General features: G+C 69.9%; 1 protein-coding gene across 1 annotated transcript; it reads left to right on the top strand.

Annotated features, from left to right (window-relative positions):
• Positions 1 to 313: 313 nt before the first annotated feature.
• PALM (paralemmin) lies at positions 314 to 12,747 on the top strand. The gene is made up of 9 exons (XM_086627544.1): positions 314 to 411; positions 6,342 to 6,390; positions 7,073 to 7,153; positions 7,256 to 7,386; positions 8,836 to 8,959; positions 9,260 to 9,281; positions 9,549 to 9,611; positions 10,544 to 10,675; positions 12,161 to 12,747. The coding sequence occupies exons 1-9, from the start codon at positions 314 to 316 to the stop codon at positions 12,745 to 12,747; spliced, it is 1,287 nt and encodes a 428-aa protein (XP_086483670.1).
• The last annotated feature ends 263 nt before the right edge of the window (positions 12,748 to 13,010 follow it).

Below are 13,010 nucleotides of genomic sequence, written 5' to 3'. Positions count from 1 at the left end.
TCCCACCTGGGGAGCCCCGTGGAGGTGTGGGGCTGGGGAGGGACGGGGTGGGCTCCCCCCGGCTTAGGGCTGAAAGCAGCGTGGGAGGCACCAGCGGGGGCCTGGGGATGTTTCGGAGGCTGGGCAGCTCCTCGGAGCATCGGTCCCTTCGGAAAAGTGCCTCTTGGGGGAGGAAAATGTGTGTGTGATTTGCCGAAAGGCAGCGAGGGAAAGGGCGAACTGAGGGGCACGATGTGCCCCGGGCGGAGGAGCTGCAGGGACGGGCGCGGGGTCCCCGGGGTGGAGGCGTCGAGGGCTGGGGCTGAAGTGGGAGATGGCGCTGGGCAGGATGGCGGCTCTTGCCCTGGGCTCCACGTGCCGCCTCTCACCCCGCTCCACTCTCCGCGAGCTCCTCCGGCAGCCGACGCTCCGGTTGGACCCTCCTGGCGAGGGCTGAGGAGCCCGCGGAGGGGCACGGGGGCTTCCTTCCCGCCAGCTCCGTACTTTGAGCCTGCCAATGGCTCTTCCTCGGGACTGAAATCCCAGGAGTGACCTGCGGCGGGGGCTCGCCCCACCGAGCTGTGGGAGCGGCGTCTGCCCTGTGGTCCTGTCTGCGGGCACGGGGCTCAGCCGAAATGCAAAACAGGGGCACGCGTGGCTTCTGCGTGGGCAGTGCCAGCGCAGCCCCTCCGGCCGCTCAGCCAGCTGCGGTTCTTTGGGAGGAGGCTCCTGAGCTTTCGGGCTGGAATAAACGTGCAAAAGTGATTGGTGGTTAAAATGCCCAAATGTGCTCCCCTGGGTGGGTCTGGGCTTACAGGGGGACCTGCAGCTCCAGCACCCCTGCTCCGGGGCTCACCGGGTCAGTCCTGCTCCCTCAAATCCAGAGCCTGGTTGTGGAGCCAGAGGTTTAGGAGAGTGCCGGGGCGGGTGGGGACACGGCGGGCACTGCCCTGCTGTCGGCCTGGCTCTGCGGCAGGGAACAGGCGCTGGGCCGTGCTTTGGCTCCCGTTCTGCCTTGGCCCTGGCAGTGGCTGGAGGAGGGTCCTGGCTGCCACGAGCTACTGGTGCCCGGGGAGGTCTGGCTGACTCTTCCAGCTCCTGTAAAGGCTGTGCCGGTCCCGCCGGCGCTGCTCGTCTGTCCCTGCTCCCGCTGCCATTGATGCTCTCGAGCAGCTGGAGGTTTTGCATCTCCGCGTCTGGCTGCTCTGGCGGTTTGTCTCAGCAGGTTGCTGCTCTCCTCTCCGAGTCCGGGGTCTCCTCCCGACCCTCCCGTCCCTGATCCGAAGCCGACAGCTGCACTCCGGGGAAGGAGGGAGATTTCTGCCTGAGAAATAACATGGGAGCCCTTTGGGAAGGGACTCGGGGCCCTGCTCTGCGCCGGCCTCTGGGGCGACGCCAAACGCAGCTGATGCTCCCCAGGCCGAACTGTCGCTGCCTCCCGGCCGCGGGGAGCCGGAGGGGGTCGGGTCCGTCCCTGTCCCTGTGCGCAGCCGAGGGGACGGCACCGCGTCCCTTCCCAGTTCTCCTGGAAGATGCCATAAAGCTCGGCCGTGGATGGCTGCACAGCGGCCCCCAGCCCCGCTCATCGCCGGCGGATCTCAAGGTTCAGAGTTTGGCCACCGCTGTGGGACGGGGTGTCCCGGCCGGACCCGCGCGGCTGGGCAGGAACCGAAGCAGGTTTCCTGGGAAGCTGCTGGTGTTGGCGTTCCCGCTTCCTGAGCAGAAGCAGCCCCTTTTCCCACGCAGGGTCGGTGGTTCACGTGGTCTGTGCCGTGCCGAGAGCCGTGCCGGGGCTCGGCTGGGCTGTGGCGTGGGCCATGCGCCGCGGCGGAGGTGGCGGCAGCGAGGAAGGGCCGGAGGGCAGTCGGGGGGGACGTGCGCCGGGGCAGGGTCGGGCGGAGGCACGGAGCTTGGGGCTGGAGGCAGAGGCGTGCGCCGGAGCCCGCGTCCCCGAGTCTGTCTTTACTCAGTTGGAGACGAGCGAGGCCCCGGGGCCCAGACAGGAGCCGCTCTCGGGGATGAGGATGAGCCCGGCAGCAGCCCTGGAGGAGAGAGAGGAGCCGGGGCGGATCCTGCCCCAGCCAGGTGTTTCCTGGTGGAGCACGGCTGGACGTGGGCTGAGCCCAGCCCCATGGCTCGGCGCAGAGGACGGAGCTCCCTGTGGGTGCCCGGGGCTCTTGGAGGTGCCTCTGCCGGGAGTCTGGGCAGGAATCGCGTTCTTGCCGGCTCGGAGCCTCACACCTGCCTGTGTTCATGGCGTTGGTGTGGGAGAGCCGCACTGCCCCGTGTGATCGGGAACCCGGGGTCCAAGTGACGTGGCCAGGGCCACCCCGCGGTGGTGGGGAGCCGGGCACCATGTCCGGCGCCAGCGCTGGAGCTGCCTGTCCCAGCCGGTCGGTGCTCCCAGGTGTGGGGAGAGGCCAGCTCCACTCTCATTCATAAATCGTGGGGGAGTTTCCTGGTGGAGCCTTGCTCCTCTAACTGGAAGGGAGCTGGAAACCCAAGTGTTTGGAGGGCACTCGAACCATTGTTTGAAAGATCTGTAATTTTCCAATCAAACTCCCTCCCCAAGCCTCCGTTCATCAAATATTCATGGGATCCATTTTCTCCTGGCACTCCCAGCCCACGTCTCAGCCCGAAGAATCAATCAGGCAGCTCTGCTTGCTCTAATGCATCCTGCGTTTTCGGGAGCCTGGGGCTGCCATCTCCTCCTCCTGCCTCCCCCCATCTCCCCCGTGTCCCCTCCCAGGGCAGCAGCGCTGGCCGGGGCCGCGCGGGCAGTGGAGCGTGGGGAAGGCACGGCTCACGGAGGGGGAAGGAGCAGGACTGGGCACTGGGGCTGCAGAGTGGGGGCACCAGCACTGTGGGACAGGGAGGGAGCAGCCCCTGTGTCACCAGGGCCGGAGCAGGGGGGTCAGAGCCAGTGCCCACTGCCCCGGCACTCGGCTCCTCGGCAGCACAGCTTTCTGGCCGCTCTTGCCCGAGCCGCTGGCCGATGATTTACGAGCCTTTGCGGTCGATGAGTGCTGGCCTCTGGGCTGCTGCGCCCCCTCCCCTCCGCGCCCGCCGCCAACAAGGGCGTTCGATAGCGGCCCCGCTGCTAATGGCTTCGTGACAGAGGCTGTGCCAGTGCTCCGCAGGCTCCCATGGCAGCGTCGCTCTGGGCCCGGCCAAGGGGCCCGGCTCTTGGCACGGGAGAGGAGGTGTAAATCAGTGCTGGTCCCTCGTTGCTGCCTGTGCTGCTTGACACAGGCTCTGGGCCCCGCGCCGGGGCGGTGGCTGGCCGGTGTCGGTGCGGGGGCCTGGGCAGTGGTGCCCCGGTGCAGGGCTCTCCCCCGCCATCCCCCGGCACGGGGCCGAGCGGGTGGAAAGGGAGCGGAGGTCAGGGGAGCGGAGGAGCAGCTTGAAATGGCTCTTCGCACATTTGGATGAGCTAATGGGAAAAAACAGAGGAAGGCAAATAAACATTATTGTTTCATGTCAGGCGGGGAGGAGACAAAAGGTCACGGGCTTCCCTTGTGATGGCAGGAAACGGCGGCATCAGCAGGGCTGGAAAGAGCCGGAGAGCCAAGGCAGAGCCGGGTGCGCGCACGGGGCACGTGCGTGCGCACACGTGTGTGTGGATCCGTCTGAGGGTCCGGGGCTGCTGCCTCTGGGGGTGAGAGCTCCCGGGTCATCACCTCCCAGTGCCACCTGCGTCCCTGGTCCCATCCACCGCATCTCCTGGGCTGCGGCCCGTGGCGCTCTCTGCCACGTGGCGCCTGTGGAAGTGGCTCGAGGACTGCCCTGTGCCTGGCAGGGCTGGGATACACACGGTGGGCACCGGGTGGAAAAGCACAAGCCCGTTGACCGGAGCTCATGAGACTGGGAGAAATGAGGGGGCACGAGGGGGTCCTTGCGGGTCTCTCTCCTGGGCCCCTGGCTCCTGAGGGGTCGGTGGCTCTGGGGTCCCCTCTCCAGGGGCGCCCGGATGCACCCGGAGCTCGTGCTGGCGCGGCCAAAACCTCCGGGGAGGCTCTGGCAACGCCGCGGCCTCGGCCCGCCGGGGGCACCGGCCCCGGGGGGGCCTCTGGATCCCCCCGCCCGCGCCGCGCATCCCTCCTCTCGGCGGCTCGCGCCGTTGCCATGGCGCCGTTGCCATGGCGCTGTTGCCAGGGAACAGCCTCCCGGCTCGGCGGAGCCATCGGTCACCGGGGCCGGGGGCCCCGCTCGGCACCGGCCCGGCCCGGGGCTGCCGGTCCCGCCGCGGTCCCGCCCCCGCGGTGAACGGCGGAGGGAGCGGAGCGGCCGCTCTGGTTTGAGCCGCGGCGCGGGGGGGTCCGGGGCATCCCGGGGCGGGGGCCTCCCGCACCCCGGATCCGGCCCCGGGGCTCTGCTTCCCCGCCGCCAGCCACGGGCTCCTGCGAAGCATGCTGACCCCCGGGACGGGCACGGTGGGACCTGGGGGCTGGTGGGGGGCATGGGACCCCCCACCCGCCCCTCCACCGCATCACCCTGTGCCAGGGCTCAGGGGGCACCGGGGCTGCCCCCGCTCTGCCCCCGCCTCACCAGGGTCTGGCGGCGATGGATGAGTCCCCCTGGGGCGGCAGCTTGGGCCGGGCCCCCCGGCAGGGCTGGGATGGGGGGTCCGGGGCCGGGAGGGCGCAGCGAGGGGCATCCAGCCTGTTTTGCGTCTCTCCCTGGGCCAGGAAGATTCCTGGCGTTCAACCCGGGAATGCGGAGAGTGTAGCAAATAATGGAAAATAAAGAGGATGGAGGAGGGAGGAGAAGCAGAACAGAACGTTTCAGGAATGCTGGAAAAGTTTGGATCCATCGAACGGGGCAAGATCCAGGAGAGAAACAGGCCCTGGCCCAAAGCCTCCGGAGCTTGGGGTGCCGAGGGCTGGTGCCCGCGGCCGCGGTGAGGCCGGGTGGGACCGGGCTTCTGGCACTCACTCCTTCCTAATGGCTTTTCCCGCTGTGCTGGGGACGCGGCGCTGCCGCCCGCCCCTGTCCTCCCACCAGCTGCTGGTGGCCCCGCGGCTGCTCCTCTGCCTCCCTCCAGACTGGCTCTCGTGCTCCGATAGCGCCCGGCCGGGCGAGCGGGAGGGAGCCAGGTGCAGGGGTGTCCCACCGGCCCCCCCACATCAGCCATCCCGCTCCACGCGCTCAGCTGGAGCAGGAGCTCCTGGGAGCTGCAAAAATGCACGTGGCACTTAAGCACCGGCGTGAATTAACTCCAAGAGCTCTCCCCTCCGCCGCCTCGGCCCTGGCAGGATGGGCTCGGCCGCAGCACCCGGAGCACAGCCCGTTGCCTCCGCACCGGTGTCTCCGCCAGAGCGGCTGCCCCCTTGCAGGCTCTGCCATCCCTCACCCTGGGAAGCGAGTGGCAATGATCCATCCATTGCTGGTACCTCTGCGCCTCCCACCCTAATTACTGTCACAGCTAAACACGTCGTTAGCATCGCCTGGCACGCAGCCAGCCGGCTCCCGCCAGTGCCAGAGCATCCCCAGTCACAGCCGGGCCCCGGGCAACCGCCCTTGGCCCCTCTCCGCGGCTCCCAGCTGCTGAACCTGCACCTGATGCTCCATGGCACGGCGGCTCTTGCCGGGCCCCGTGGGGCTGCGCTGCCAGTCGGGCTGGTCCTGGGCACTCACGCTGACAGGGCACAGGAAGGCGAGTGCGTGGCTGCGGGACGTCGGGGCACCCCCTTATCACAGCACCCCGGGGCCTGGCTGCACCCCGGAGAGCTGCGTCACAGCAAGTGAGGTGGCTGCCACCAGCGGCACCCCCGGGCACGGCTGCAGCGGTTCGTGTTGTGGAGGCGGGTGCAGAGCGGAGCCTGTTGCAGTGTGTGTGCCTGTGCACATGTGTCCGTGTGCCTGTGCACATGTGTCTGTGCACATGTGTCCGTGTGTCTGTGCACATGTGTCTGTGTGCCCGTGCACGTGTGTCCGTGTGCCTGTGCACATGGGTGTGTGCGTGCGTGTGCGCGCAGCCCGGAAAGGTCGCTGTCCGGGAAAGGTGTCAGCAGCCAAGAAACGGGCTCGGAATGGAAAGCTTGAGCCAAGCTGAGCCGCAGGGGTGGCCAGAGCTGCCCTGCGCCAGCACCTCCGTGGTCACCGTTTCCATCTGTGCCGCGGCAGGAGCGGGTCCAGCCACACCGGGTCACCTGCAGGTGCCGCTCCCGGGGACTGGGCTGGGCAGGGGGCCGAGGGGTGCCTGGAGGGGCTGTGCGGGTGGGGGGTACCTGGCACCAGGGGCGCAAGCGGAAGGGAAGAGCTCAGCCTTTGTCCATGTGTGGTGTCCAGTTCACTGGTGGCACAACGTCCCCATCCCCGTGCCACCCGCCCCTTCACCGCCCCTCTCCGCTCTCTTGCAGGGCCGTGGAGGCCAGTGCCCTTCAGCAGGAGCGTCTGCAGGCCATCGCGGTGAGTGCCCACGCGCCGCGAGCGGCCGCACCTTCGGCCAGTGTCACCACAGCCCTGCCCGCTGTGGGCACTGGGAGCAGGCGGGGGCCGCTGGGCAGCCCCTGCCTGGCGCAGAGCCGGGCTCTGGCACTGGGCTGGTTCTGGACCCCGGCGCTGTGCCATGGCACCTCCCCTGTGTGCCGCGGGCTGCTGGCTGCTGCGGCCCGGCCGCTATCGGCCGATCTCCGCTGCACAAAGGGCAAATTGTTCTGGGCCAGAGGAGAGGGAACGCGGGTGCCACTTCCCGGGCTGGGACTGACTGCCGAAACCGTCCGGACGTGCAGTGGGGGGGGCGGGGGAGAGGCCAGGGGCTGGTGTTTTGGCCGGGGGTGATGTTTCGAGATGGTGAGCGGAATCCAGGCTCTGCCCCGATTCCTCTGCACCCTCTGTGCCTCAGTTTCCCCCAGTGAGGACGGGGACGCGACGCAGGGCTGGGGAGCTGCTGGTCTCCAAGTCCGCCCTCACAGCCCCGGGCACGGCTTGGTCCCAGTGTCAGACCCCGTGGAGCCCCTCACCCCCTGCTCCCTGCTCCCCCCTCTCCGGGAACGCTGCCCGGCCGGGAGGGAGGTGCCCCCCCCCGGCAGTGCCCGGTGCCGACCCGCTCCCCGTGCTGAGCCCGGCTCTGCCGCTCCGGTCCCTCCAGGAGAAGCGGAAACGTCAGACAGAGATCGAGAACAAAAGGCGGCAGCTCGAGGACGACCGGCGGCAGCTGCAGCACCTCAAGGTGAGGATCCCCCGGGACCCCCGGGCTGCCTCTGCGCCACGGGCGCATCGGGGACCCCTGGCCGTGGGGGTGGCGGCACCATGACCCCCTTCTGCTCCCCAGTCCAAGGCCCTGCGGGAGAGATGGCTGCTGGAGGGGGCCCCCGCCTCGGGCTCCGAGGAGGACGAGGCCATGAAGAAGCAGATGCAGGAGGATGAGGTGAAGACGAAGGAGCTGGAGGAAGCCATCCAGAGGTAACGGGGGTGGCGTGGGGACGGGGTGTTGGGGTGCACTCGGATGGCACCCAAGTCCCTCCGGAGACCCCCCGACCTTCTCTCCCTCTGGGCAGATGGGAGGCTGAGACGCAGCTTGGTACCGTCTACGGGGCACTTGGCACAGGGCACTTGGTGTGGGGCATGGGGCACCTAGCATGGGGTGCAGGACACTTGGCACAGGGCATGGGGCACAAGGCGCAGCACATGGGGCACGAGGCACAGCGCACGGGGCACAGGGCACGCCGCTGTGCCACCACGCTCGCTCGGGTTCAGCTGCAGCCATGCTCGAGGAGGGCACCTGCTCTGGATCTCGGAGCTGCCAGGAGCGGAGGTGCCTCATGGTGCTGCCCGGCCTCCGCCGTGTGTGCCATGAACCTCCGGTTGGGTTCTTGCTGGCATTTGTCCGGGGTCTGCAGCAGGTCCTGGAGCCCACCCGGCCCCACGGCCCCTCTGAGCATGGGCACCCCCAGCCATGCTCCTGCCCGGGGCTGCCCCTCACCTGCCCCCATGGCTGGAGCTGGGTGGGGTGTCGGTGGGAGCTGCGGGGCTGGGGGCTCCAAGGGGCTGCCCAGTGCCCAGCACCCGTGGTGGCGGAGGCAGGGAAACGGGGGGCTGGTTCCCCACGGATGTCGGTCGCCGTTGCGGTGGTTCAGCCCCTGGGGAAGGGGTTGTGGGGGCAGAAGCCTCAGCCCCTCCCGGCTCCCTCATGCCAGGGCTGCTGAAGGCGGGGGGGGCCGGAGCCCTGGCACGGAGGTGTCCCGGCAGCCCGGCTGCGCTGCAAGAATGCCATCAGTCACGGCTCTGCCGCTAATTGCCCAGCACCGGTGCAGAGAGGGGTCAGGCACGAAGGGGCCTTTGTGTCCGTCTAATGGTGCGGTGCATTCCTGCGCCGGCGCCTCGCGGGGACACCGGAGTTACGGGGGGGCTCTGCCGGGGGGGTGCTGCCACCGCACCGACAGACGGGCCCAAATTTGTGGGGACGTGAATCCGTGGGGATTGCCCTGACCTCCGCCGCGTCCCGGTGGGGCCCCGCTGCCCGCGCGGCTCTTGGCCGGGCTCAGTGGCTGGAACGGCCATCGCCCTCGTGGGGTGCTCAGATGGGCTCCGGGTGACGTGTGGGAGCAGAGTGGTGACGGAGCGGCACTGCTCCGCGCCGCCGAGCGCGGGCACTAGCAAGCACGTGGCGGGCTCAGCTGTCGCTGTGCGGGGACGGCGAGAGCCGGGGGGTCACCTCGTGGGGTCTGCCCCGCAGAGCTCAGCGGCTGTGGGACCATGGCTGCCGTCCTGCGCACCGCTCGCCCGCGGAGACGGCGGGAGGAGCGCCAGCGGGCGCCCGCGTTAAGGGTGGTGCCCGCGCTGGGGCTGCCTGCCCCACGGCCGCCTGCCCCATGGCTCCCCATGGCCTCTCAGCCCTGGCTCTCCCCGCAGGCTGGAGAAGGAGCTGGAGACGCTGGAGAACAGCAGCTCGGCGGCTTCCACCAAGGAGAACCTGGCGGAGGCGGCGGCGCCAGCCAAGGAGGAGAAGGCTGAGGCCATCCCCAACGCGCAGAAGGTGGGCACAGCCACACTGTGTGGGCAGGGCTGCCTGCTGCGGGGGGGCGAGGGGAGCTGCTGCTGACCGGCTGCAGGGCTGCGCCGGGGCACTGGCGTGGTGGCAGTGGGCCCCGGGCCCGACCAAGCTGGGTGGATTGGCCACCCGACGTGTCCCTGCCACCCTCGGAGCCCCTGCCCTGCCAGTCCTGTGCCAGTGGGGCTGGGCCAGGGGTCCCTTGCCCCGGTGGGGATGGGTGCATGGGCGGTGGGTGCATGGGTGGCTCACGGCAGCTCCTGACCTCTCCCTTCTGTTTTGCAGAGTCCCCTGGGCACAGTCAAGGGTAGGTGATCCCCACCTCGGCCGCGGTTCCCACTCTCGGGAGGCAGCACCCGCCACCCCCTCGTGCCACCCCGGCACTGGGGCCAGATGAGTGGGGGGAGCCAGGGCAGCCCCATCCCCACGTCCCTGTCTCCTCCTGGGCAGCAGTGCCCTGCGGTGGGGGAGCCCATCCCAGGTGCCAGCCGTGGGGGACACGCTGCCCTCCCCGGGGCGCATGGACGACTGGGCAATGGGTTTGGCTCAGGCGGCCGCGTCTCTTTGTCTCCAGCTGAGAAGAAGGTCTCCAGCAGCCCCATGAAGGCGGTGGAGGGCACCGACATGATGAAGGCAGGTGGGTGCCCACTCCCCAGGGAGCAGCGCTCCTGCCCGCTCGCTTTCCCTGTCCCGTCCCGCACCACCTCGGCTCTGCCCGCCGCGCTGCCGCCGCTCGATCGCTCGGGGCAGGGAGCGCCGGTTGTTTGCAGTCAGAGCGTTTGATTTCACTTCCACCCGGCGGCTGGTTGGTGGTTCCGGGCCCCCCCTCACCCCCTGTTCTGCGTCTCTGCTCCAGTTTCATCCTTCGCCTCCCGCTCTGTTCGCGGCTCCTCGGAGCGCGGGAGGGAGCGGAGCGTCGGCTGCCACCACGGCTGACCCCGCGCCAGGGCTCACGGCTGCCGGCAGGGAGCTCGCAGGGGCGCGCGGGGTTGTTGCCGGTGCTGGGGGGCTGCAGCCAGCTCCGCTGCTGGGATGGCTCGGACCAGGCTGTGGCACCGGCACTGGGCAGAGCCCGTCTTGGGATCTGCGGAGCAAAGCGCCGCGAGGCCGAGGCGACCCCGGTGCTGGCAGGGACTGGCCAGGAGCCGATGGAGAGATGCAGAGGATCGCGTGTCCCATGGGGGCAGAGGGGCTGCCCCGACACCAGCACCCTCCACGGGGGATGCCAGGCTCCCAGCCCAGACCCCGCGGCTGGCACCGCTCACCGGCTGGACGGACAGACCTGGCACCGCCTGCCACGGTGCCGCAGCCTGAGGGACGCAGAAGCCGTGGAGGTAAGGTGATGCCGTCAGCGCCAGGACAGCGATGGCCCTGCAGACGGTAGGAGGCTTCGCCCGGGATGTCGCACCCGCCTCTGCCATTCACCGCTCCTCGCTAACGCCCGCTGCCTCGCTAATGCCGCTGAGCACCGCACCGCACCGCTGCCGCCACGCGCCTGCCCACCGCTGGTCGCTGAGCAGGGGCTGGGGAGGGCCGGGCCGCCGTAACGCGCTGTCCTTTGTGTCCCAGCCATGTACTCGGTGGAGATCACGGTGGAGAAGGACAGAGTGACTGGGGAGACCAAGGTCCTGTCCAGCACCACCCTGCTCCCCCAGAACCACTGTCTGCAGGGGGTCAAAGTGTACGAGGATGAGCTGAAAGGTACGGCACAGCACGGCCCGCGCCACTCGCCAGCATCAGGAGCAAAGCGCAGGGCACGAGGGAGCAGCTGCCCTGGCGTCGTGGCGAGTGCCAGCACTGGGAAGTGCTGGGCCGCTCCTGGCCAACCTCACCAGCTCTGCGGGGGAACCTGCCGAGGGCAGCCCTTCACCCGCCCCGGTCCTGCGACGCCGTGGCATGGCGTGGACAGTCCCGGCGGGCTGGCCCTGGTTTGCACATCGTGACCCTGCGCCACTGGAGAGCGGAGAAGAGGATCTGCTGTGCTTGGGGCTCAGGAGCCCGTCCCGCAGGCGGGATTGTGGCACTGGCACTGCGTTGGTGCAGTGCCACGGGGGAGCGTGGCTGCGGGCACAGGGGAGGTGCAGTGATGGGGATCGGTCCCTGCCTGCTGCCGCTGCTTTTGGGAACCTCTGGGAACCCCTTCGAAGGGCCTGGTGACACCCGAGGGGTGGCCGTGTCGATGGCAAGGACTGGCCACAGAGCTGCGGCGCGTTACTGGGGACTGTGGTGGTTGAGCGGAGACCACCTCTCCGAGGAAACCGCACTGCACCGGCAGCCGGTCCCGTTCAACACCGTCCCTGTGGCCGCAGCCATGCCGGGCCACGCTGGCTGTCACCTCCACCAGCTGCCTGCTCACCCCCTGGCTGCTCCAGGACCCCCGGCTCCAAGGATGGGCTGAGGAGCCACCTTGGCACCAGCTGGCACTGGGCGGCTGTGCATTGGTCCCGGCCAAGCTGGCCCTGCCCGGGCCGGTTGTGGTCCGTGGCTCCGTCGGCTGCCGCGGCTGCTGCTCTGATCGTTGCGTGACGCCCCATGTCAGGTGGAAAATGCGATGAGCCGGCGGCCGCTCTCGCTGTGACGCGTGTCTCCTGCCTCCGGCGTGGCAAGCAGCCCTGCGAAGTGACTGGCCACGGAAGAGCCCCGTCCCCTCCCAGCACGGCGGGACGTGGCGGGATACGGCCGGGATGCGGCGGGTCGCGGTGGGGCAGCACCTGTCGAGCACTCGCTGGGGTCTGGCAGGCGGCAGCAGCGATGTGCCGCAGAGCACCGCGCTGGCCCCGGGCGCCAGCCAGACACCATGTGCCACGGCGAGCGCGGGCAGCTTGGCAGCCTGTCGGCAGCCTGGCAGATAGCCGCGGTGCTCGCGGGGCTCGTCGGGGCTGAGGCTTCGGAGGTGCCGAACGCCAAGAGCGGCTCCTCGCGTTGTGCTTTTGTTGCCACGTCTCCATCTGCTGTCGGACGGGTCAGGCGCTGCGGGGGGCTCCGGCTGGGGGGGGTCGCGGTGCTGCCGGGGAGTCCCAGCCTCAGAGCCAGACCCTTCGGGGAGGGGAAGGTGCTCCCAGTGGCACGGGAGCCCGGTCCGAGTGGGTTGCGCGAGCAGGAGCTTTCCCGGGTCGCCTCGTGCCCCTGGGCCGAGCCCCCCACGCCGGCCAAGCTGCCTCACGCTCCCTCCTCTTGTCCCCGCAGTGGTGCACGCGGTGAGCGCCGAGGACGGGGCCCTGCAGAATGGGGCCCACCCGCTCAGCTCCTCCGAGGTGGACGAGCTCCTGCACAAGGCGGACGAGGCCACCCTGAGCGAAGGCGCCGGGCGGGAGACCCCGGCCAGGGCTGGCGAGGAGCCTGGTGGCACCGCGGCCAGCCAGAAGCCGACGCCGCGGCGGGAGATCACGGGGCTGCAAGCCAAGGTGCGGGAAAGCACCCCGGCACTGCTGCCGGGAGAGGGGACGGAGCCGAGCCAGGAGCAGCCCGTCACCATGATCTTCATGGGCTACCAGAACGTGGAGGACGAGGACGAGACCAAGAAGATGCTGGGGCTGGAGGGCACCATCAAGGCCGAGCTGGTGGTGATCGAGGACGCCGAGAGCAAGCCGGAGCCGGCGCGCAAGGACCACGCGCCACCCAACGGCACCGCACTGGAGCCGGCGGCTGCCCAGCCGCTGGCGGAGGAGGCCCCGGGCGGGCAGAAGCCGGGTGCCAACGCCACGGAGGCCACGGAGGCCGAGCAGGAGACGGACGCGAAGAAGCAGCGCTGCAAGTGCTGCACGGTGATGTGAGCCCCGCCGGCGCCGTGCCCCCGCCGAGCCCCCTCCGCCCCGGCCCCCGCTAGCCAGGCCCGCCGCCCCGGCACGCCGGGCTCCCCTCCCCGCCGGACACGGCCCCTCTTCCCGCAGAGCCGGGGTGACCCAACACGGCGCCCGCGAAGCCGCGGCGGGCGGTGGCGAACCGTGGCCGCAGCACCACTCGCCCCATCCACCCGACGCTCGCCCCGTGCCACCCCCCACCAGCGCTGCCCGTGGTATTTATTAGAGACCCCCTC

This window comes from Tauraco erythrolophus, chromosome 28 (genome assembly GCF_009769465.1).
Source record: "Tauraco erythrolophus isolate bTauEry1 chromosome 28, bTauEry1.pri, whole genome shotgun sequence".
In the NCBI taxonomy this organism is placed as follows: domain Eukaryota; kingdom Metazoa; phylum Chordata; class Aves; order Musophagiformes; family Musophagidae; genus Tauraco; species Tauraco erythrolophus.
The sequence above is the reverse complement of the archived record's forward strand: the minus strand, read 5'-3'. Positions and strand labels throughout refer to the sequence as shown.

What these genes read in the sequence shown, in the direction of transcription:
- PALM (XM_086627544.1), top strand. Translation starts at nt 314, where the DNA reads ATGGCGCTGGGCAGGATGGCGGCTCTTGCCCTGGGCTCCACGTGCCGC. An exon ending in CTGGAGGAAGCCATCCAGAG is followed by an intron (nt 7,387 to 8,835) that starts GTAACGGGGGTG and finishes CTCTCCCCGCAG; the next exon opens with GCTGGAGAAGGAGCTGGAGA. An exon ending in GTACGAGGATGAGCTGAAAG is followed by an intron (nt 10,676 to 12,160) that starts GTACGGCACAGC and finishes TTGTCCCCGCAG; the next exon opens with TGGTGCACGCGGTGAGCGCC.